Consider the following 21251-nt stretch of genomic DNA (forward strand, 5'->3'; position numbering starts at 1 on the left):
TGTGCGTGCGTGTGTATCTGTCATTAAAGAATGGGGCCGGGGAGTCTTGCTGCATGTGCGTGTGTGTCCTCAAGCATGAGAAACCCACAGGATACGTCAGACATTCCTTCTGACAATAACTTACAGTGCATTATTTGATGTTAGACTACCTCTGAAGGAAAACAACAGTTTAACTGTTTTACTACAATATTTAGCTTGCGGTGCGTTATTTGGTGTTAGACAACAGACTTAAAGTCTGGTAAGAGGGACAGACCTCTGTCCAGCACACCAAAGTATTTGTACCTGCATAAGAGCGGGTAGAACCCTCTGAAGGACAACAACAGTTTAACTGTTTTACTGCAATATTTAGCTTACGCTGCATTATTTGGTGTTGTTGTGACCTCCCGACCTCTCTTTGTGACCATCTGCTCGCTGTTAACTCCTCCCGAACTCTTTGAATTAACCAATAGGAATCATTTACTTGTAAGTGAATAAATAAATATACTATATTCTAAACCATGTTGAATTAGATTAGGCATAATGTAACTATCTCAGGTTTTAAACAGAATGTCATGCTGCGTGTGTATCTGTCATGAAAGAATGGGGCAGGAGAGCCTTGCTGCATGTGTGTGTGTGCGTGTGTGTCCTCAAGCATGAGAAACCCACAGGATATGTCAGACATTCCTTCTGACAATAACTTACAGTGCATTATTTGGTGTTAGACAACAGACTTATAGCTAGGTATGAGGGATACCTATGAAGGAAAACAACAGTTTAACTGTTTTACTGCAAATATTTAGCTTACGGTGCGTTATTTGGTGTTGTTGAACAGCAGACTTATAGCATGGTAAGAAGGACTGACCTCTGTCCAGCACAGTAAAGTATTTGTGTGTGTGCGCGTGTGTGTGTGCGCGCGTGTGTGTGTGTGTCCCTGCATAAGAGTGGGTAGGAACCTCTGAATGAAAACAACAGTTTAACTGTTTTACTGTAAATATTTAAGGTAGCACGACTAGTCAGTACTGACTAAGTTTGTAATTTCCTTCATCCGTTCCGAAAACAGTCACTTAAATTTTAAACTCTATAGATACCTTTCTGTAACACCTGCTAGTGTGATACATTTCAGTAAAAGTTCCTCATCTGTAAATTTATTTCCTAAGAATATGTGACAGGGACTAAACAGGCCCACGTGAGGCTACTGCTCATATTTATCTTTCAGTTTTCCCCAAAGTTTAAAGTTTTTACACTGCANCAATCAATCAATCAATCAATCAATCAATCAATCAATCAATCAATCAATCAATCAATCAATCAATCAATCAATCAATCAATCAATCAATCAATCAAATTTTATTTGTATAGCACATTTCAGCAGCAAGGCATTTCAAGGTGCTTTACTAATTAAAGAAAAAATAAAAACAGCATGTGACATTGAATAAACATTAAGAAAGAGAAAGAGATTTTGAAAAAGAAAAAAGATTAAAAAAGATAAAAACATACTTTTGTTACGCAATTTAAGCGCCTGTGGTCGCCAGACTCCGCTGTCCGTTTAACACGGGTTATCCAGGCCCCGTCGCCTAACAGGACAAGGTCTCCAACCTTGCAGCACCAGGCTTCGTCCACCAGTCACACAAATGTTTGCGCTAGGACTTCGCCGTCCTACACGGATTTTTGTGTACTGCTCAAATCAACGTATTTGTAAGCCATCAATTTAAATGTGTGAAAACCTTTTTTCAGTAAAAAAGAAAAAGGTAGAAAAAATTACAAAAGTAACTTTATACCATCCCAGACCTGTAAAGGGGCTGTCACTCACAGACTTGATTGTCGTAGCTCTTGCATGATTGGTTGCTTCATAAAGTATTAGTCATAGTTAGACACAAAGTGAGATTTGAAAGAGAACACCTTGTAAGAAAAGGAAATAGCTGGTTAGACCCAAAGAAAAAGATGGTATTCAGTGCAAACCTTTGAGTTTTCTCTCTCTCGCTCACTTCCTGTTCCCACTTATCCTTTTCAGGGATCTGCTGGTTAAGGTAACTTTGCCAGCTGTCCTAGAGCATACATCCTGGACGGACAGGCACTTCAGGCAGTAGTTGCCTGTCTAGGTAGTTACTGACAGGCAAGACGCACAAGACAGCAAACAAGTAAAAAGATACTTACACATTCTTACCCAAATGCTCTCTCAATGCTTTTTTTTATAGCACCTCTAAAGTGTTGCAATTCTGTTATGTTGTTTCTGCTCACTTTTTGAACAGAGCAGGACATAACTTTGTTAGATGTACTAAAAACTCTTTGCTTTTAAATGCCCTTTGGGTTTCCTGCCTTGCAGAGCATTTTTGGGAGGTTTTCTGTCTAAGTGTTGCATTTAAGATTGAACTTTTACTGGTCTCTGCAGTTTTGAGGAACAAAAATAAGTTGCCCACGCTTCCTTCATTTCCATAAAAAACACCCAACAAGCATCAATTTCTAATAATAATTTATATGGTTTAATTGCAGTCAGTGCAAGTAGTTTGAAGAACCATCCAGATCACAACAAACAGTCACAAACTGTGTTGTTTAAACATTGCAGGGAACGTTTAAACGTTCCCTGCAAGTTACTTTTATTTAAACTAAAAAAAAAAAACTAAAAAAAACGTTACAATCTTAAAACCGTGAGAATGATTGACTTTTATACTTTTTGTATGTTGCAATGTGTCATACAGATAACCTAATCCTTATCCACCATCTGTTTGGTCTCTAGAGTCTCTCCTGCCTGTGCTTCATTTAGAAAGCAGGTTTGTGTATTGCTCTTGCCAAGTTAACCAGTTTTTAATTTCATCATCATCAAATACACATATGGCACATGTTCCAGAATTGTATTTATAAAAAGTCTTAAAAACCACTTGTTTTTCCCCTCTGTTACGGTCACTGATCCCAAGTAAGTGCTAATTTGTGTTACACTAACAAATTAAAGTTTATATGGTGATGCTTTTCTGTCATTACAAAATAGAAATTAAATTTTTGGTTTTTACCACTAAAAAGTAATACAACCTGGTTGGAGGAAGGTGTTCCGTCTTTTAGTCTAGAGGTGACCAAGTTATCATCACTTCCTTTTTTCATGTCAGTACAAGCATCTTTTTTTTCTCAGGCTCATTCGTAACACGACATTTTACACAGTTCACTGTTGAACAATGGGGCCTGGAAACTGCTCTACAGTCATTGAGGCTGTTGCTGGATTACTGGTGTTGCTACTTTGCATGTCATATGGTGAGTTAGTATTTTGTTTTTTATGGCAGTTTTAAAATGCTGCGTTTCATTTGACTTCAGTCTGATACAGATGGGAACATTATTTAAGAGTGTGAATGTCTATGGATAGAAAGTAAGACTGTCTTGATAACACTAAGTGTAACACATAATACATGTTTGGCTTGGTGGTATTTTTAATACTTCATAGAAAAGTTTTGTAGCATTGTCTGTTTCAGTTGAGTATCACAACTCCTTTGAAAAAAGCACAAGATTGGTCCTATAATTGTTTTTTTTCCATATAAAGGAATTAACTGAGTGAGTTGTTCTGTTTAAGGAAACTACACCTAAATGAAGAAAACAAATAAGAAACAGGAATGTGACATAGAGTAAGGCAAAGGTTTCAGGAAGCAGGAAGTGATGCTTATTTGAATACAAAAACAAGCAATCGGCTCTTTAAGTAAGAACAAAAGCATAACTATTATTTTGCCTTTTTGTCTTTTAAGCCTCTGCTGGAGTAGAAACTTGCTGTGATGGCAGACAGAATGGAACTCTGTGTTTTGGACCTCTGGGAGGAACTGTGTGTGTCAAACTGGTGGACAGCGTCTCAGAATCGCAGAGTTATCAAATAAAACATACAGCGTCAATAATCCTCAAGATAAGAAAGAATGAAGTTCTTTTGGATCCCATTTCAAACGAATATCACTTGATTCCTACTAATGGTACATTTAGTATCAGAAATCTCAAGATGACTCATAGTGGTAAATATGTTCTGGAAATCTTTGATTCTGATGGAAAGATAAAAGAACATCGAACATTTAATTTGTCTCTTGAAGGTGAGTCAAGTTTTTTCTACAGCTAAATAAAGTCATAAGAACTTATCCAATAGTTTTAAAAACATATTTCATTCTTATATTTTACTGAGACACATACTGTATCCCTCATTCAACAGGGAGCTTGATTCTACCACTAATGCCTTTTCTGCTCTTCATTGCAAATTAAATATTTTCTAAATTGGTTGTAATTTCTCCTTCAGCTCCTGTGACCTCTGTCCAGCTGTTCGCTGAGTGTTTGTCCCAAGGACAGGTGAATGTGTCCTGTCTCTCTGAAGGAGGGAACAATCCTCAATACAGCTGGACTCTAAATGAAAATAAACCATCAAGCCGTGAGCTCCTCTCTGGAAATGCTGAGTCTAACACCATCGTCCTGAGACCAAACATTGCAGGTCGCCTGGTTTGCTCAGTCAGGACTAACGTCAGTTCTCTTCTCAAAGAGAAAATCACATCTATCTGTCGTGAGTGGGAAATTCCTGGACAAAAATAGATTATTTAAAACTAATAACTCTGATCACCATGTAAATAATATTTTTTGTTTGCTTCTTTTTGAATACAGACTTTGTGAACTGCACTTCAAATGGTGTACACATATCTAAGTGGGTGTTTAAAGAAAATAACACTCTGTGTGTTGAACCTTTACCAGAGACACATAATGTTATGGGTAAGATGGCAGATTTAGAAACACAACTGAGTCTATGTTGGTATTTAATGAAGTGAAAACCTCTGTTGTAGAGAATTTAATAATGTATTTGTTTCTTTAATTAGAAATATTTATGATTACCTTTCTTAAAAATCTTTTTTCTTTCTTCACTTTTAAACAGCGCTATTGCCAATAATAACTGGTGCACTTGGAGCTCTGTTAATCATCCTAGTTGTCAGTATAGGAATTTTCTGTGTGAAGAGGAAAAAGCCAAACTACAAAGGTACCATTTATCTGAATTTGCTAAGTTCTCATAAGCAAACATGAAGCTTATAATTATGTTTATCTTGTTCCTCTCCTTGCTGCTCTTCTTCAGAAGAAAATAATTATGACCAAAATCAGACCAGTGCTGATCAGGCGAGGAGGCGACAGGAGCTGAGCAGAGATACCCCAGTGGAGTACGGCAAAGTTAAAAAGCAACCTCGGCGGTTTGATGATGTGACATATGGAAATATGGACAACAGTGTGTATGGAAATGTGGATGACAGTATCTACGCAAACCTCTGAAAAAAAACCTATGTAAGGAGTTTAGGAAGTTTACAGTGACTGCAAAACGACAACATAAACAAGGAGAATGGGAAGCAATCTCTAACCATCCATCCATCCATATTTGAAGGTTTGCTGTCTGATTCTCAGTGTTTATGCATATTTGTGTGCTGTCTTATGCATTAAAATGTTTTGTTCCTCATCTCTCTTCCCGTTATTGGTTACTGTGAAACAAATCTTTTTAGAACTATGAATGCAACAAACATGAATAACTAAGGAACTTTGCTACTGCTCTGTTTCATTTGCTTTCTTTATTACGTGCATCCATTAGTTTTAAGATCACTCGTGCTTTTTTGTTCTGTGCCTGGATTTATTTTCAGCTCTGACTTGTGGTCTTTAATTATATTTATGTAGAGTTCAGTTCCTGCTTAAATTTAAGTCCTGTTTCTCCAGTATCTGAACTTTATTGTCACCTTTTGCTTCAGCTTCCTCAGCATGTTACTGTCACGGCTGACTGATTCTGCTATCAGACTCATTTCACTCTGGTAATCATATGCCTCAGTATTTAACTCTATCTCTTCCCATCATTTCCTGTTGCTATGCACCTGTTTGGTTTTCTCATGTTATGTAAGGTTTTTCTTTTTTTTTTTTCATTAAACTTCCACTAAGCCATTCACATTCCTTTGTCCTGCTGTCTTTTGGGTCTTCAACAAACACGACAGTGAGGTGTCTTCAAGTGTTATTTGCCAAAAAAATGTCAGATAGGTTAGTTGGTCTCTCAAAAAAACCTTAACGTGTGTGTGTTGGGGGGGCGCATGTGTGTGTGCATGAATGATTTTTGCTGCATTTATATTTGTGCTGCTCTGAAATATATTGGAAACCTGTCTGGGATCTACCACACCTTCTACCCAACCCTGCATGAAAAGCAGGCACAGACATGGATGCAAGTTTGTAACAATGTGTTTTAATGTTACGAGTTTGAAATACTGAAATGTAAAAAAAACTCATTAAGCTTGTTATATAACAATTGTCAAAAAGTTATGTTTTCAAAATGCTTGGCTTTCATGAACTCGATGATTTTTACAAGAAGTTTTCATGACTTGTTTGTGTCTCTGCCGGTCTTGCAATGGGCCCGTCTGTAATGGATACTGCTTATCACACAGTGACAGTGACAGTGACAGTAGTGTTGAGTACAGGCCTTGTGTAACTCTTGAGCATGCAAAGGAAGTAGAAAGCTGATGAACTGACAAGGCCCATTTTTAAAACTCTATTTTAATTTGTCATGCTGACTCAGGAAAAGACATTACTAAATAGGAACCTAACCTTTGACAAGTATAAATATATAAATAAATTACTTCTCTACAACCTAAGTATTTTTGTTTAAGGTGGGTAAAGTACTTCAGTAACTGGGGGACAACATGTAATATGGTAAGGTAACATACAAACAATGAGCAGCTGTGAGAGGAAACTAGGAAGGCAAGTGAACATGAAAGGATCTGAGGAGAAAGTAAACACTGACCAACTGATATAGTTGGCAATAAATATTTGAATGACCTCTTCAGCATCCATTCAAGTCTGCCAAATTACTGGAAACTAATTTGGCAAATCAGGAGCAGGGTTACATGTAAAAGCTACAGTAGCTCTAGTTGGAGATGTTGACCCCTGATCTGAAATGCTTGCCCTTAAGTATGAGTACGTGCATGAATGGTTGTGTGTCTTTGTGTTGCACTATGATGGACTGACAGCCTGTCATTATTTATAATAATAATAATAAAAATAATTTTAGATATAATGTCCTTTTTAAGTAATTGAGATCTCAAAGGGCACAATTGGTGGAACAGGAATCAAACCAGCAGCCACCCTCCGTCACCACCATTGCCCCATCAATTTATTTCAGCATCCAAATTAGTCTCTACTCTAGTAGAGACTATTCTTTATGGGATCAAAATCACAAACAATACAATAAAATCATGCTTTTGCAAACATTACACAAAAGACAAAATAGAATACCTTAACATGAACAAAATAAAAACACAAAAATTAAAATCAACCATCTCAACAACTGTGACATTTTACAATCATTACAAAAGGACACAAAAACAAGATCAAAACACAAAACAGCAGCAATCTTCATTCATTATCTATTATAGATCGTTAAGACATTTTTTTAGTATTCAGCAATAATGTAGTTACAAATGGCAGCATGTTCCAGTGAGAAATTGTTCTGTACACAGATGTTCTTTTTGAGTGTCAGTTTGAGGCAGAGGCAATATCAAAGTAACAATAGAGGCTTGTTTAGTATTAAAAGCACATCTATTGTAGGTGGGTAACCTCTGTGAGGAAAGGCTAAATGATTTATGTGACGTCCATATTTTGTGTAAGGAAAGAAGAAGACTGCATGTTAATCTGTYGCAGACTTTCACCCACGATGGGGATTGATGCATAAACTTTACAGTCATTGTAAAATGAGATCCAAGTCCTGCAGCTTTATTTTGAACTACCTGCACATTATGAAGATGTTTTTGAAACACTTGACCAAATACCTGAAGAATATTCAAATTGACAAAGAAAGACAAAGAAAGTACTGGTGTACCCTGCCTCTCACCCAGTGATCGCTGGAGAGAGGCACTGGGCTCCCTACAGGCTAGTTTTTACACGTCATCCATCACTGATTGAACCAAGATGTTTGAAACAATAAACATTAGAATCTGTTATGAACTCCAAACTGTCAAATGTTTTGTTTTGACTTTTTGTTAGAAAAAAAATCAGCCTAAAAACWAATTTTCTCATAATGTTTGGCCWAAAACAAAACACATGTTGGAGCAAGGTTTCCCTCTGCTGGCCAATAGAGACAAACACACTTATTCTCGTCTCTGTGTGCTCCGATACGGCTAACACGCCTCCATGAGGCCAGAGATGACATAGCATGTATTGATTCATTGATTTGTAAATTTTCATTATGAATATTAAGTGGTCATATTAATTGCAACAATGTAGACTTCAATTACAGCCTTTATGTTAATCAGCACTTGTTGTTTTGGAGATGTCTGCAGGTTTGTTGACAAATGGATGTAACACTTGTACTGATCTAATGGTTGTGGTTAGATTCTGACTAAAGGAGGTTAGATATAAATGTTTCTCTGATCAACTTAAGAAACATCAATGTGTTTCAGGTATACAGAGAAGGTTTCAAGTATTTCCATAAATAAAAGCATTAATAATTAAATGCCAATGAATAAAAACACTTTCATGACAGCAGCTGAATACATTCACTGTTAAAATTAAACAACCACTAGACATTTTGATCAGTCAATCATAATTTGATTTAAAAACAGCGAGTATTTTATTTATTTATTCAATAGCATAATGATAACTATCTTAGTTTCAGGAGTTCTAGAGCACAAAACTAGTTATAGTTTTTACCCTTTCTCAAATCAAATCATTTACACCTTTGAACCACATAAGATGGATAATTGACAGATTCATCCTAATGTTGAATAACATTTCTTCAAGTTGTTTTTGCTGCAGTTATTTTGCGAGGATTTGTAGTATGTCTTGCTGAACCAGGTTCTCATTCTGGGGGTTTGGCAGGAAATATTTTGTGTGGATTTAATCCATGAGGTTTCACTTTGATTGCTCTACAGTCAAAGTCTGTTTGTGTGTCGTATGYTTGGGTGTAATYGTGTTGTGAGCTATCAGAAACATCAACARCCTKGCTGTTTGGTTATGATGTCAGTTTACTACACATGAGCTATAAAATAAGTAGTTAACTTTGTTAAATTAAGATTATTTCGTCACAGCRAAAAAAGGTCAAGTTACAATTGCTGTGGGAATTGGTTTAGTAGAGAAGCCCAACTTGAAMATACACAGCTCACCACTGATGTGTAAAAATAATCAAGCTAAATATTGATCACTGACTTATTTCCTGTATTTCTGTGGTAGWACTGTGYCTGCTCTAAGWTGATACAATCCTATGAATATTTTTAGCAAGTTGCAACAAAATCTATCACCAGTTAGATTAGCTCAACTCTTTGCCTCTTTGTTCCACGTCTGCTCTAGTTTTGCCAAGACCTTTTGATATGCAGTGAACWTTTATACTTCATGKGTTAAACTTAATATTTCAATACTTTTTCACAGTAAGTTAAACATTGTTTCTAAACCTYATTCCCCTCATTTGTTCCTCTAGCTGAGACTAGTTGGTAAGGCTGGCATGAAATACATGTTTGGTTTTCTTTTCTACCAAAGTGACAAAATCCATAAAGTATATACTTTGAGGARAATAATTTTGAGGAGAGCATTATAATGAAGTTCCTCTTTGTGGGTTTTTTTTTTTTTGCCTACTTAGTTCTTCTAATACCGATGTYATAGTGTTTGCGTGGGAATTTTGTGAGCTTCCGTCTTTGTCTAAATAGCCTATATGTTCACTTCCTTTTTAGATCTCTCCATTCTCTCAGTATGTAGTTGCTTGTCAGTGACAGGAGTTCAGTCCTMYTAAGCAAWTRAAYGTCRATCTTGTCAAAGATTRCTGAGAGCGGCTAATCAACAGACTAGAAYAATAAARAAAGATGGCAGCAGCTGYTGGACTGTTGCTGCTGTTACTTGGAGTCTCTCAGGGTGAGTTAAAAATATTCTTCATGTTACTTTATCAGGGTTTTATCAGAGCTTTAGGTGCAGTGTGGGCAGTAATTCAAATAAAATGGCATTAAAGTAAAAACTACATTAAAAATGCTTTATCGCTATTCTTGTTGAACAGCTTAGGTTTACATATATAGTTAGAGCAGCAAAACCACAAAAAGCTTATATGTTCTCTCAAAGCTTGCACATCTTCTTCCTCATGTCTTTGTCTTTCAAGTTAACTCTTCGAGTGGCAACATTTCTGAAACATGTCGACATATTCTTAGTAGCTACTAGTTTTAAATGGAGTTTTCTCAAACATAAACTTTACTTTTTAAACATTATAACAATAGAAATAAGACTAATTATAGAATTTTTRAAACACAGAAATCCTATGTTATTGTCTACATATGTGTTTCCCAGTCAKGATTTTCTGGCCACACTGCCCTATATGTTTAATATATTTTCCTGCTTGCATGACCTGAAAATCAAGGCTAAATCACAGTATTAAAGTACTTTTAAATTACTTGAAGACCATGGTATATGTAATATAATATCCATCTATAAATGTTGCTATGAAAATRTAGATTATGAAAATGTATGGTTATCTGATATAAATATGAAAAACGTGACTAAAGAATCAATTTATTGGAAAAAATCAAAATAGAAAATCTGTTATAATTTATGTATYATGTACAGATAAACTGATACTAGCTTTCAAACACCATGTGTTCTCACTTTTATGAAAGAACAATCATGGCAACACCTTTTACTGAGTTAAAATATTACGGGTATGTATCGTTTCAGAAAAMTCRTTCTTCTRTTTTCATTTCAGTTTTTCTATGTTTGGAAGATGACAATTTTAATTGTAAAAAATGTTTTTTTTATTTTTTATATTTCAGGTTTGTCAGTTCACTGTGATGCCAGAAATGATTCAGCTCAATGTAATGGGACTTTGGGAGAAACTGTGTTTCTACGGCTGACTGACAACGCTTCAGGAATTAGAATTGAGTTGAGAAAGGAAAATGTAATATTACTACAATGGAGGATAAATAGAACAGTTGCAAATAAAATAAAAGACAGATCCGATTTTATACCCAATAATGGAACATTCAGGATAAACGACCTGAAACACAGCGACAGTGGTGAATATAACTTTACAGTCTTTGATTCAGTTGGGAGGTTTACAGAAAATCGGATTCTTCATTTGGTAATTGAGGAGCCTGTTCAAGGTAAATACTTTACAAGAAAATAAAATCAGTTTGTGGTAATGAAAAATAATATGCATAATATATCTATCTGATTCAAAGCTCTGTGCTTTTTATTAATTCTATTAGAATTTATATTAAGTTTTAATTTTTTATTTCTGTCAGGCAGTTAAGTTTATTTGCATGCCAGCATTTATAAACAAATTGACACAAAGTAGTCTATAGAAAGTTTTATATGCACAGAAAGAAAAATTACATTACAAAGAAGAAATTAGTATTGTATAAAGAATGAAACGGTAAACTGCAGATTTCAAAGTAACAGCTAAGAACTGGAAAGACTAAACTAATAGCTGCCTGCTCATGTTTGGTTCTTGTCCTGTGAACACGGAGTGAACAGCTCTTAGATTTCATATCTTCTTCCTAATGTGATATATAATTAACTTTAACATCAATTCCAACAAATTATCACCTACAGTGGGGAAAAAAGTATTCAGATCCCTTTAAATGCATCATTCTCTCTTTAATTGCAGCCATTTTCTAAAAATCAAAAACGTAAATATTTCTCATTAATGTACACTCAGCATCCCGTCTTGGCAGAAGAAAACAGAAATATAGAATTTTTTGTAAATTTATTAAAAAAGAAAATCTGAAATATCACATAGTAGTAAATATTCAGTCTCTTTGCTGTGSCACCCATAATTAACTCACATGCWGTTCATTTCTTCTGACCCTAATTRAGACAATTGCAATAAAACACATGGAAGCTCCCAGATTATGAGAAATAAGGTTCTCTGGTCTTATTAGACGAAGATTGAACTTCATGTTGTGTTTTTACTGTACTGTATTGATGCTAACATAACTCTTGGTTCTTGTTTCTCAAGTCTCAACAGATACTTCTCTGCTCACATGTGGTTTGATGTTTGCTGCAGCCGTTCTTATATGTGGTGGGATTGGCCTCTATTTCAAATGGAAGGAGACAAAATATAAGAAAATGTTCATCACACCACAAAGAAACGAGAATGCAGAGGAMTTTCAAGTTATTGAACAAAGAAATKTKCCCGATATTTAACTGCTACCCTTTGTAGGTGTCTTCTGTAATGTGTGAAGATTTCAGAAGCTCAGTGTARATGTCAGAGAAAAGGTATGGATAAAAATAACTGCTCTATTTTAACATCTTTAATGTATTTGCCCTGACATTTAATATAAAATTGTCCTGTTGACTTAAATGTAAATTTTTCATGTTTGTTCACATTTTGAGTTTGCTAAGCTAAGCTGTAATAATGTACAATTTATTGAAAGATGTTTACCTGATAAAAATAAATTGATAGTTCAAATGTATTTGATAGTTTACAAATACATTTTTGAGTTTATGTTTCTTTTTGTTACAATGATTAACAACTYCTTTCTTTTATTTAAATAAAAACGAGCCAAATTGGCTACACTATATGGACAAAAGTATTTGCTCACCCATCCAAATGATCAGAACCAGGCGTTACAATCACTTCCATGGCCACAGGGGTATAAAATTAAGCACTTAAGCATGCAGACTGTTTTTAGAAACATTTATGAAGGAATGTGTTGCTCTCAGGAGCTCAGTGAATTCCAACATGTCACTGTGGTAGGATGCCACCAGTGCAACAAATCCAGTCGTGAAATTTCCTCGCTCCTAAATGTGGCAGTGTGCCTAATAGGCTATAAATGCACCACACAATGCRTYTRTTTTCATTGGCTGCGGAGCTGGATGTCAGTATATAAAGGGCCCTCCCTCACTGGTGGCATTTCAAGGTGGCAAATGCTTGTACTGATCTAATGGCTGTGGTTAGAGTCTGACTAAAGGTGGTTAAGTAATGAAGCTTTCCAGCCCATTGCTTTGCCCAAAGGTTCATTACTCGGTGGTTCATTCATGTCTCACTGGTGACATCTGCTGTTGAAACTGTGGCAGACATACTTAAAAAAAAAATGTAAATGCAATATTGTCACAAAGTKTTTGTCAAACTCATGTTTAGTAACGAGAGTCAATTAAATCCTATTTAACAAATCTTTTTTTTACTTTTTAAAATTATTTGTAGCCAATCCTGGTATATGTTGACTGTCAGTGGCTGTTTTCTTTTGTCATCGACTGATTTGACAATAGACATTTGTTTTAGTGTATTCAGAGTGCAGTGCTTGTTGGGGCAGAAAATATTCTTTGAGTTTTGATTTGCCTCCTGTAAAACTAAAACTCTTCAAAAAGTCTATTTTTCTTGGATTTCTCTTGGCTCTCTGATCCCTTATATTTTTACTCATCAGGCCAGAATTTTACTCTTCCAACAGCTTTAAGTCTGTTTCTGCTGTGCAAGGATGATATATCTTTGCAGAAAAAAGAAATAGTGGAAATTTCAAGAAGGTGAGAATTTTGGAGGTGAATGGGGTTAATTTTATTTAAGAATCTTGATCATCTCAAAGTATTCCCAGATGTCAGAATTGTTTCTTCTCGCTCCRTTTCGATCAGGTTTATTTGTGTAGCACATTTCAGCAACAATGCAGTTTCAAAGTGCTTTATATAATAAAAACACACAAATATAAAGTCATAAAATATACCATAATCAACAATTGAGAAAACTGGTAAACATTACATTGATGAGTGCCATCATCAAAATCATTAATATACATGAACTATGTTGGAAAAGGTTCCTTTTATTTCGGGCGCTTCTGAAAACAAATACTCCTCTGAAGTGTCGCAAAAAGTGGGTATGCAGGGTATGCAACGCATAGGGCCGCAGCACGAGAGGGGGCGCCAAAACCCCGTCTGGATGCGCCGATGATGTTTTCCCATACACTTCAGCGTGCCTTACGCTCCTTCACCTCACGCACATAACGAGGTAAATGTAGCGAGTTTTACCCTTCATGTATCGTCGCCTCGGGGGGGGGATCTATGTTTTCGCATACACCTGAATAATGTGTAGTTGCGCCACTGCTCCTCTGATGCGAGATCAAATGCAATAACCCATGAAGTGGCACGGCTCATGCAGCGCGAGGCATCGTTTGTTGTCAGTCACGTGGTTTGCAGCAAGACGAAGCGGGGCTTCATCCGACAYGCCCCCTTTTTACTCCGTACATGCCTCGAAACCCGGTTTCAGATCACTGCTACTGATTCATGTGTTCCTGTTCTCTGAACAGGAGCACATGAAAAAAATCTGAAAATCTGCAATTTGCAATTTGAAATCTGCAATTTCAGATTTTTAGCTGACTGGGTGGGYATGCCTATGCTGCATATTGAAGGCTTACGTTGTTCAACTCCTATTTATTCCTGTTCTAAAAACAAGCTTCTGAAGAAATCAGTCAACTACTTATTAGGCAATTCTTTCCTTTGAATCAGCAAAGAAAAAAAAGAGTATTAAAAGCATGTCCACTCTGCATTAAGATTGGTTTTTTTATGGCATGAGTGTTTGTGTGTCCATTGTACTAGACAATTTGATCAGTCGATCATATCTTGATTTAAAATCAGTGAGTGTTTGTTTTATTTGTTTGAGGTATTATAGATAGTATAATGATAATTCTGATCCAGTGGTCCAGAGCATAAAACAAGTATGAACTTCCTGTGAGTTAAAGTTTTCACCCTTTCTCAAAATAATTAAATAATTGACACCTTTGAACCAAATAGATGGATAATTGACAGATTAATCCTAAGGTTGAGTAACATTTATTCAAGCTGTTTTTGCTGTAGTTATTTTGCGAGGATTTGCATTCTGTCTTGCTGAACCAGGTTCTCATTCTGGGGGTTTGGCAAGAAATATTTTTGTGTGAATTTAATTCATGAGGTTTCACTTTGATTGCTCTACAGTCAAAGTCTGTTTGTTCAAATCAAAGATATGTAAATCTGTGTCGTATGCTTGGGTGTAATTGTGTTGTGAGCTATCAGAAACATCAACAGCCTGGCTGTTTGGTTGTGATATCAGTTTATCAACATATCAACTATAAAACTAAGTAGTTAATTAAGTCAAGGTTATTACCTTCGTCACAACAAAAAAAGGTCAGCAGTTACAATTGCTGCGGCAATTGGTTTATTAGAGAAGCCCAACTTGAAAACACACAGCTAGTGTCACAGCTGGTGTGTAAAAATAATCAAGCTAAATGTTGATACGGACTTATAAAAATAGAAATACGGACTTATTTCCTGTATTTCTGTGGTAGTACTGTGCCTGCTCTAAGATGATACAATCCTATTAATATTTTTAGCAAGTTGCAACAAAATTTATCACCAGTTAGATTAGCTCAACTCTTAGCCTCTTTGTTCCACGTCTGCTCTAGTTTTGCCAAGACCTTTTGATATGCAGTGAACATTTAAACTTCATGGGTTAAACTTAATATTTTAATAATTTTTTACATCAGTTAGTTAGACATCGTTTTTAAACCTTATTCCTCTTTTATATTTTCCTCTTGTTGAGACTAATTAGTTAACCTGGCATAAAATATATTGTTGGTGTTCTTTTCCACTTTGGTAGAAATCCATAAAGAATATACTCATGAATAATTTGAGGAAAGCATTATATGGAAGTTTAATTAACTTTTGATTAAGTATTAGCCAAAAAAAGAAAAAATAAACAGAAAGAAAGAGATTTAAACAAGTGCCAGCTGTTGCTTCTAGAAAACCATCACGTCTAATCATCTTGATTTTTTTTAAAGATTATTTTATACGAGTATATAAGAATTCATTTTTTGTGGTTTTTTTCTGACAGCTCAATTTTTGTGTGGTGATGCCATGAGCTTCCGTCTTTGTCTAAGTAGCGCGTATGTTCACTTCCTTTTTAGATCTCTCCATTCTCTCAGTATGTAGTTGCTTGTCAGTGACAGGAGTTCAGTCCTATTAAGCAATTGAACGTCGATCTTGTCAAAGATTACTGAGAGCTGCTAATCAACAGACTAGAATAATAAAGAAAGATGGCAGCAGCTGTTGGACTGTTGCTGCTGTTACTTGGAGTCTCTCAGGGTGAGTTAAAAATATTCTTCATGTTACTTTATCAGGGTGTTAATTAACAGTGTTGGCAATACTTCAAAGAAAATGGCTTTAAAGTAAAAACTACATTTAAAATACTTTTATCATTATTCTTAGTTTTGTTAAGCAGCTTAGCCTTACGTGTTCAGTCAGCAAAACCACAAAAAACTTCCATGTTCTATCTTCTGCTTTTTTAATCTTCCACATCTTTTGCTTCCTCATTTGTCTTTCAAGTTAACTCTTCGATGTTGCCTCAATACTACTGAAACATGTTGATATGTTAATGGCGTTTTCTCAACCGCAAACATGACTTTTAGAAAATGTTAACAATATAAATAAGACTGATTATAAAAATTCTGAAATAGGGCACAGAATTTTGATTCTTTGATTCTTTTGATTCTTTTAAACATGCAGGGCACACTGCCCTGCATGTTTAAAATGCTTCCCCGCTTTCATGACCTGAAAGTCATGCAAGCAGGGTTCTCTTAATGGTTCTCTTAACCAATATTAAAATACTTATAAAGGACTTGGTAACTATGATATGTGTAATATATTATCTGTCTATGAATGTTGACTGCTATGAAAATGTAGATTATGAAAATGTATCTGATGCAAATATGAAGAATATGAGTGAAGAGTCAAATGATTGGAAAATGGAAAAAATCTAGAAAATGTCTTGTAATTCCTTTAGCATGTACATATAAGCTCATGCAAACTTTCAAATAAGCAACATGTGTTCTCACTGTTAAAGAAGCTAAACAATCAAATGACACCTTTGACTGTGGTCATCAGTCAGACATAAAACATAATAGTACGGTTGAGTACCTATTGTCTCAGAAAACTCATTCTTGTTTTCATTTCAGTTTTTCTGTGTTTGGAAGATGACAATTTTAATTGTAAAACATGTTTTTTTATTTTTTATATTTCAGGTTTGCCAGCTCACTGTGATGCCAGAAATGATTCAGTTCAATGTAATGGGACTTTGGGAGAAACTGTGTTTCTACGGCTGACTGACAACGCTTCAGGAATTAGAATTGAGTTGAGAAAGGAAAATGTAATATTACTAATATGGAGGATAAATGTAACAGTTAGAAATGAAATAAAAGACAGATCTCATTTTATACCCAATAATGGAACATTCAGGATAAACGACCTGAAACACAGCGATAGTGGTGAATATAAACTTGGGGTCTTTGATTTAAATGGGAAGTGGACAGAAAATCGGACTCTTCATTTGTCTGTTCAAGGTAAATACCTTACAAGAAAATAAAATTAGATTGGTTTAATTGACATGATATGAATAATATATCCAACTGATTAAAGCTCTGTAAAATTATACTTTCCATGATATCTACTAGAACTTACATTAAGTTTTAATTTATTTTTCTGTCAGACAGGTTTATTTGCATGCCGGTATTTATACACAAAGTGTCTATATAAAGTTTTAAATGTACAGAAAGAAAAATGACATTAAAAAGAAGAAATTAGCATTGTATACAGAATGAAGCAGTAAACTGTGTATTTCAACCAAATTAATAACTAAAACTAAATTAAAAGTTGATGTTTTCTTCATCATGTTTGGTTCTTGTCCTGTGAACACCGAGTGAACTCTTTGATTTCATACCTACGTCCTAATGTTATGTATAATTATGTTTAACATCAAGTCCAACAAATTATCATCTATACTGTATGTTCACACTTTAATAAGTGACATATTTTATTAGTAGCACTCATAGCTTAAATTGAGGAAGTGGGTGTTTATTCTTAATTGATCAGACTTCAGAACTGAATTCTGGCTCAGAGCAGCAAAAAGTTCAGGATGCTGAAACAGTTTCACAGATGTGTTGTTCTTTCTTTCTATATTAACCTGGTTCCTTTTGCCTTTATTTCTGAAACAGGCAGTTCCTCATTGACAATTGGACTTATCACTTCAAGTATTTGCATTGTTTTACTTTTCTTCATCAGTTTAATTGTCATCTATGCGTGGAGGAAAAAGCAAAAACGCAAAGGTACAAATCAAATGTCAAAAATGTATACTTGCTTTTTTGTAGAAAACTGTCATTGTACTGTAGGAATGCTTTTTTTAAGTAAGTGACCCTTTGCTGTTCATTTTCAGAAACAGAAGATTCTACCGATTTAACCTATGCTGTTGTCACAACAGTGCAGAATCCAGTGAGGAGGTCGGTTAAGCAAAAAGTGGAAGAGGAGGTGGAGTACGGCCAGATCAAGTCCGCAGGCTGATTTCAGCTCTTTAAAACCGACATCACGAACTGAATGTCAGTTCAAATAATGTACAATGTTCTGAGGACAGACGGGTGAAGAAGTTGGAATCTCCTTTTATTGTGATTTTACATTAGAAAAACTTACAAACCATTAAAGTTAAAAATCCTGAATGTCTGCTGTTGCCACAAATGTATTTGATCATGGTGAAGTTTAATTTGTTGATGCTCTGCACTGATGTCACCTAAAATACTAGAAACAAGACAAATTCAGAGTAGTTTTGCTAATTGGGGAAATTGTGTAGGTTTGGGTTTGATTAGGTTTCTTTTGCACAAAATGATCAAAAATATTTTTGGACAGTCAAAATGAGTATGCTATAGAGTATTGTAAAGAAATATATACTACGTTACTGAGATATTGTACTGTAAACAGTTTATTGTCTTTTTATTGCTCAATATATTCACTTTTTGAACTAAAAAGAAATGTCCCTACTCAGTTGCACATCCCTTTGAACATAAGTTTAACATGTTTCGTTTCTATTTCCAATAATTTTATTTTAAAATCTTGAACAGTGTGTTATAGCCATCATGGTTTTCTGTGAACCTACATATGATACTGGTATTGGACTTGAATTTCCCTACTGTGGGAAAATAAATGCTATATTTATGACATTCTTCTACTCTTTTTCAAATGTTCTCCCTGTACTTGTGTAAGTGTTATTTAACAACAAAGAATAAAGACTTTCCTATGGTGACGCTGCATGCTAGCCAATGCAATGTATGACCATGCAGTTCCCTCTAAAATGCATTAGTCCTGGAGGTAAGCCCAGACATCTCTCTCCCTGTTCTAACACTTCATGTGTTCCCAGGTTAGAAAGGTTAAAAACATGCATAATCCCTCCAGTAGGTTCTGGTTCTGCTGTATTGTCTTCCACTTAAAGAAAATACCAATTATACCCTCCAAACAGGCATCCAGTAGACATCCTGATTGAATCACTGATTCATCTCAACTAGCTGCTTTCAGAGCAGAGAAGCCGAAGTGCAAGGGTGCAGATAGTTGGTCCTTGAGGGCCGGCATCCTGCATATTTTAGTTCTCTCTCACTGCAATGTCAATTTATGTTTTTGTAAACTGAAAAAGCATTTTTTTCAAACACAATGTTTAACCTTACATTTTTCCCAAAATCAGTAAACGATTACATTTGAATAATTAAATAGTTAAAATAAAGGCTATTATTCATCAAAAATGTGATAAACAGAATAAAACCCCAAATGAAAGGGACAGAATATGCTCACCCATCTCAATGCGACACGTTTGGGACAACAATTTGGTGGCTCTCAGACCGGACACGTGTGGCACTAGATAATGTAACAAGGCAATTTTTTCATCCTTTAACCGCAATAATATGAACTTTCATCGTGAATAAAGTACGAATATATTATATTTTAGTCTTTATCTTCAGCTGAACGGAGAAGAAGATGAACTTCGAGGAAACCAGTAGCCAATAAGAGCTAACGAGGCTAACGAGGTAGCTCAGTGCTCGGCAGAGCACAGCGACAGTCTGCATCTGATTGGTTTAAACACAGTGGAAACTAAACTTCCTATGGCTAGGTAGACTACCTAGCTTCCCAACCTCTGTTTCTTAAAGAGGCATCACATTTTATGTGGGTTACACAAGGTAGTACTGCTAATAGCTTGACCATCAGTTGTGGTTGTGCTTTCTTTTTGATTTGCTTTAGTGTTGAGAGTGAAGTGTTTATTGGACAGACAGCTTTGTTTGTTACTTGCTTCCTGAAAATCTAAAACTCTTCTAAATTCTCTTTTTCTACAACTTCTTCTGATTCTTTGTAGTTAACTAGACAGAATTTCACTCGTTAAATGGCTTTCTTTCGCACAGATATTTTGAGACTATTTTCACTCCATACTTAATCAAGCTACTGACAACAACCCACAAAGCAAGATGGTTTGTAGCGTTTTTATCTTGAAAACTGACACAAAATGTAGCAGTGACGTGTCCAGTGTAACTTGAGGCATTGTTTGCCATTGGTTGTGTGTTTCAGCAACACACATGTATCAAAGCGGGACTTCATCGGATACATTTTAACTCTGTACAGAGCTAGTAGGAGAATGACTTACAGCAAACTGTAATCTTCTTACTTTTTCTTCTTTTTATTGTTATTTTAGGTTTGCTGAACTTCCTTCCTTATTTCACCCCTAACTGAAAGGTATTTGCACAGTTTTTCTTCTGAAGCTAATCATTAACGGGACATACATCAGCTGTTGCATGCATTTATGTTTTTAACAGTCACTGATCAAAAACGACTCGGGTGAGACATGAAAGCTGTGATACAGCTGCAGCTGATCCTGATAGGAGTCTGTAGTGGTGAGTGGTTCACATTTTTTCACATATTATCTAATTGATTGTTGTTTATTTTGTCTTATTTTCTAAACTAGCCCGAACTTTTAGAAACAAAAACACAGCTGAAAGTAAAGTCCTTAATGGATTCAATTGTCCTACCTTTAATGCAGTGGTTCCAAATCATGTTTTAATCCCATTAGCAAAGTTGAATATTGTTACAAATAAAAAAATTAAACATGTTTGAAATAACACTGACAGCAAAGAATACTTTTCTACAGTATAGAACTAAAAATAAAAAAGTTACACAAAAGTGTTTCACTGTAAAGATGGTTTGTAGTTTGTTCTGTTGCAACCTGAAAAGTGAAAAAAACTTCAGTGGAGTTTGAAAACAAAATATGTGTATAGGTTTATGTCAGGTTGAACAATGTGTGTGCCCTGTTGTTTTTTTCTTTCTCTTTTGAGGGGGATTTTATTGTAATCTATAGGGGGGCCCAGAAGAAAGTCTTTGGAAGCCACTGCTTTAATGTTTGTTTTTGTTTAAATTTTTTCCTATTGTTTCACTTTTGTCTACATTGGTAGTTTAAAAAAGTCAATTTCCTTGGTATGCATTATCTGCATCAGTGCCAGTCATCCTTGGCATATGTTTTGTGTGTGTGTGTG

The 21251-nt window shown here is 35.3% G+C and overlaps 2 protein-coding genes and 2 long non-coding RNA genes across 4 annotated transcripts in view; all 4 read left to right on the plus strand.

Annotated features, from left to right (window-relative positions):
- Positions 1-1418: 1418 nt before the first annotated feature.
- Positions 1419-5893, plus strand: LOC103471287 (uncharacterized). Its single transcript, XM_008420182.2, has 6 exons — positions 1419-3219; positions 3702-4031; positions 4232-4489; positions 4588-4692; positions 4853-4954; positions 5048-5893. Exons 1-6 carry the CDS (start codon positions 3144-3146, stop codon positions 5236-5238), a joined length of 1062 nt encoding a protein of 353 aa, XP_008418404.1. The 5' UTR covers positions 1419-3143; the 3' UTR covers positions 5239-5893.
- A 4842-nt stretch (positions 5894-10735) lies between these two features.
- LOC103471286 (uncharacterized) lies at positions 10736-12395 on the plus strand. The gene is made up of 2 exons (XR_534620.1): positions 10736-11063; positions 11921-12395. It is a non-coding gene; the product is annotated as an uncharacterized LOC103471286 (long non-coding RNA).
- A 1488-nt stretch (positions 12396-13883) lies between these two features.
- Positions 13884-18973, plus strand: LOC103471285 (uncharacterized). The gene is made up of 5 exons (XM_008420181.2): positions 13884-13900; positions 15831-16008; positions 16944-17261; positions 17913-18023; positions 18131-18973. Exons 2-5 carry the CDS (start codon positions 15960-15962, stop codon positions 18253-18255), a joined length of 603 nt encoding a protein of 200 aa, XP_008418403.1. The 5' UTR covers positions 13884-13900; positions 15831-15959; the 3' UTR covers positions 18256-18973.
- A 1339-nt stretch (positions 18974-20312) lies between these two features.
- Positions 20313-21251, plus strand: part of LOC103471284 (uncharacterized) — a 4053-nt gene continuing 3114 nt past the window's right edge. The window contains exons 1-2 of the long non-coding RNA XR_534619.1: positions 20313-20457; positions 20538-20615. This is a non-coding gene — a long non-coding RNA (uncharacterized LOC103471284). The remainder of the gene's footprint in view (positions 20458-20537; positions 20616-21251) is intronic.

The sequence above is a fragment of the Poecilia reticulata genome, linkage group LG10 (genome assembly GCF_000633615.1).
Source record: "Poecilia reticulata strain Guanapo linkage group LG10, Guppy_female_1.0+MT, whole genome shotgun sequence".
NCBI lineage: Eukaryota > Metazoa > Chordata > Actinopteri > Cyprinodontiformes > Poeciliidae > Poecilia > Poecilia reticulata.

Bases quoted from the DNA above. Each gene is read 5' to 3' on its own strand.
- LOC103471287 (XM_008420182.2), top strand. From the start codon at position 3,144: ATGGGGCCTGGAAACTGCTCTACAGTCATTGAGGCTGTTGCTGGATTA. The intron at 4,032-4,231 runs GTGAGTCAAGTT...TTTCTCCTTCAG, and splicing joins ATTTAATTTGTCTCTTGAAG to CTCCTGTGACCTCTGTCCAG. The intron at 4,955-5,047 runs GTACCATTTATC...GCTCTTCTTCAG, and splicing joins GAAAAAGCCAAACTACAAAG to AAGAAAATAATTATGACCAA.
- LOC103471285 (XM_008420181.2), top strand. From the start codon at position 15,960: ATGGCAGCAGCTGTTGGACTGTTGCTGCTGTTACTTGGAGTCTCTCAG. The intron at 17,262-17,912 runs GTAAATACCTTA...TTTCTGAAACAG, and splicing joins TCTTCATTTGTCTGTTCAAG to GCAGTTCCTCATTGACAATT. The intron at 18,024-18,130 runs GTACAAATCAAA...GTTCATTTTCAG, and splicing joins GAAAAAGCAAAAACGCAAAG to AAACAGAAGATTCTACCGAT.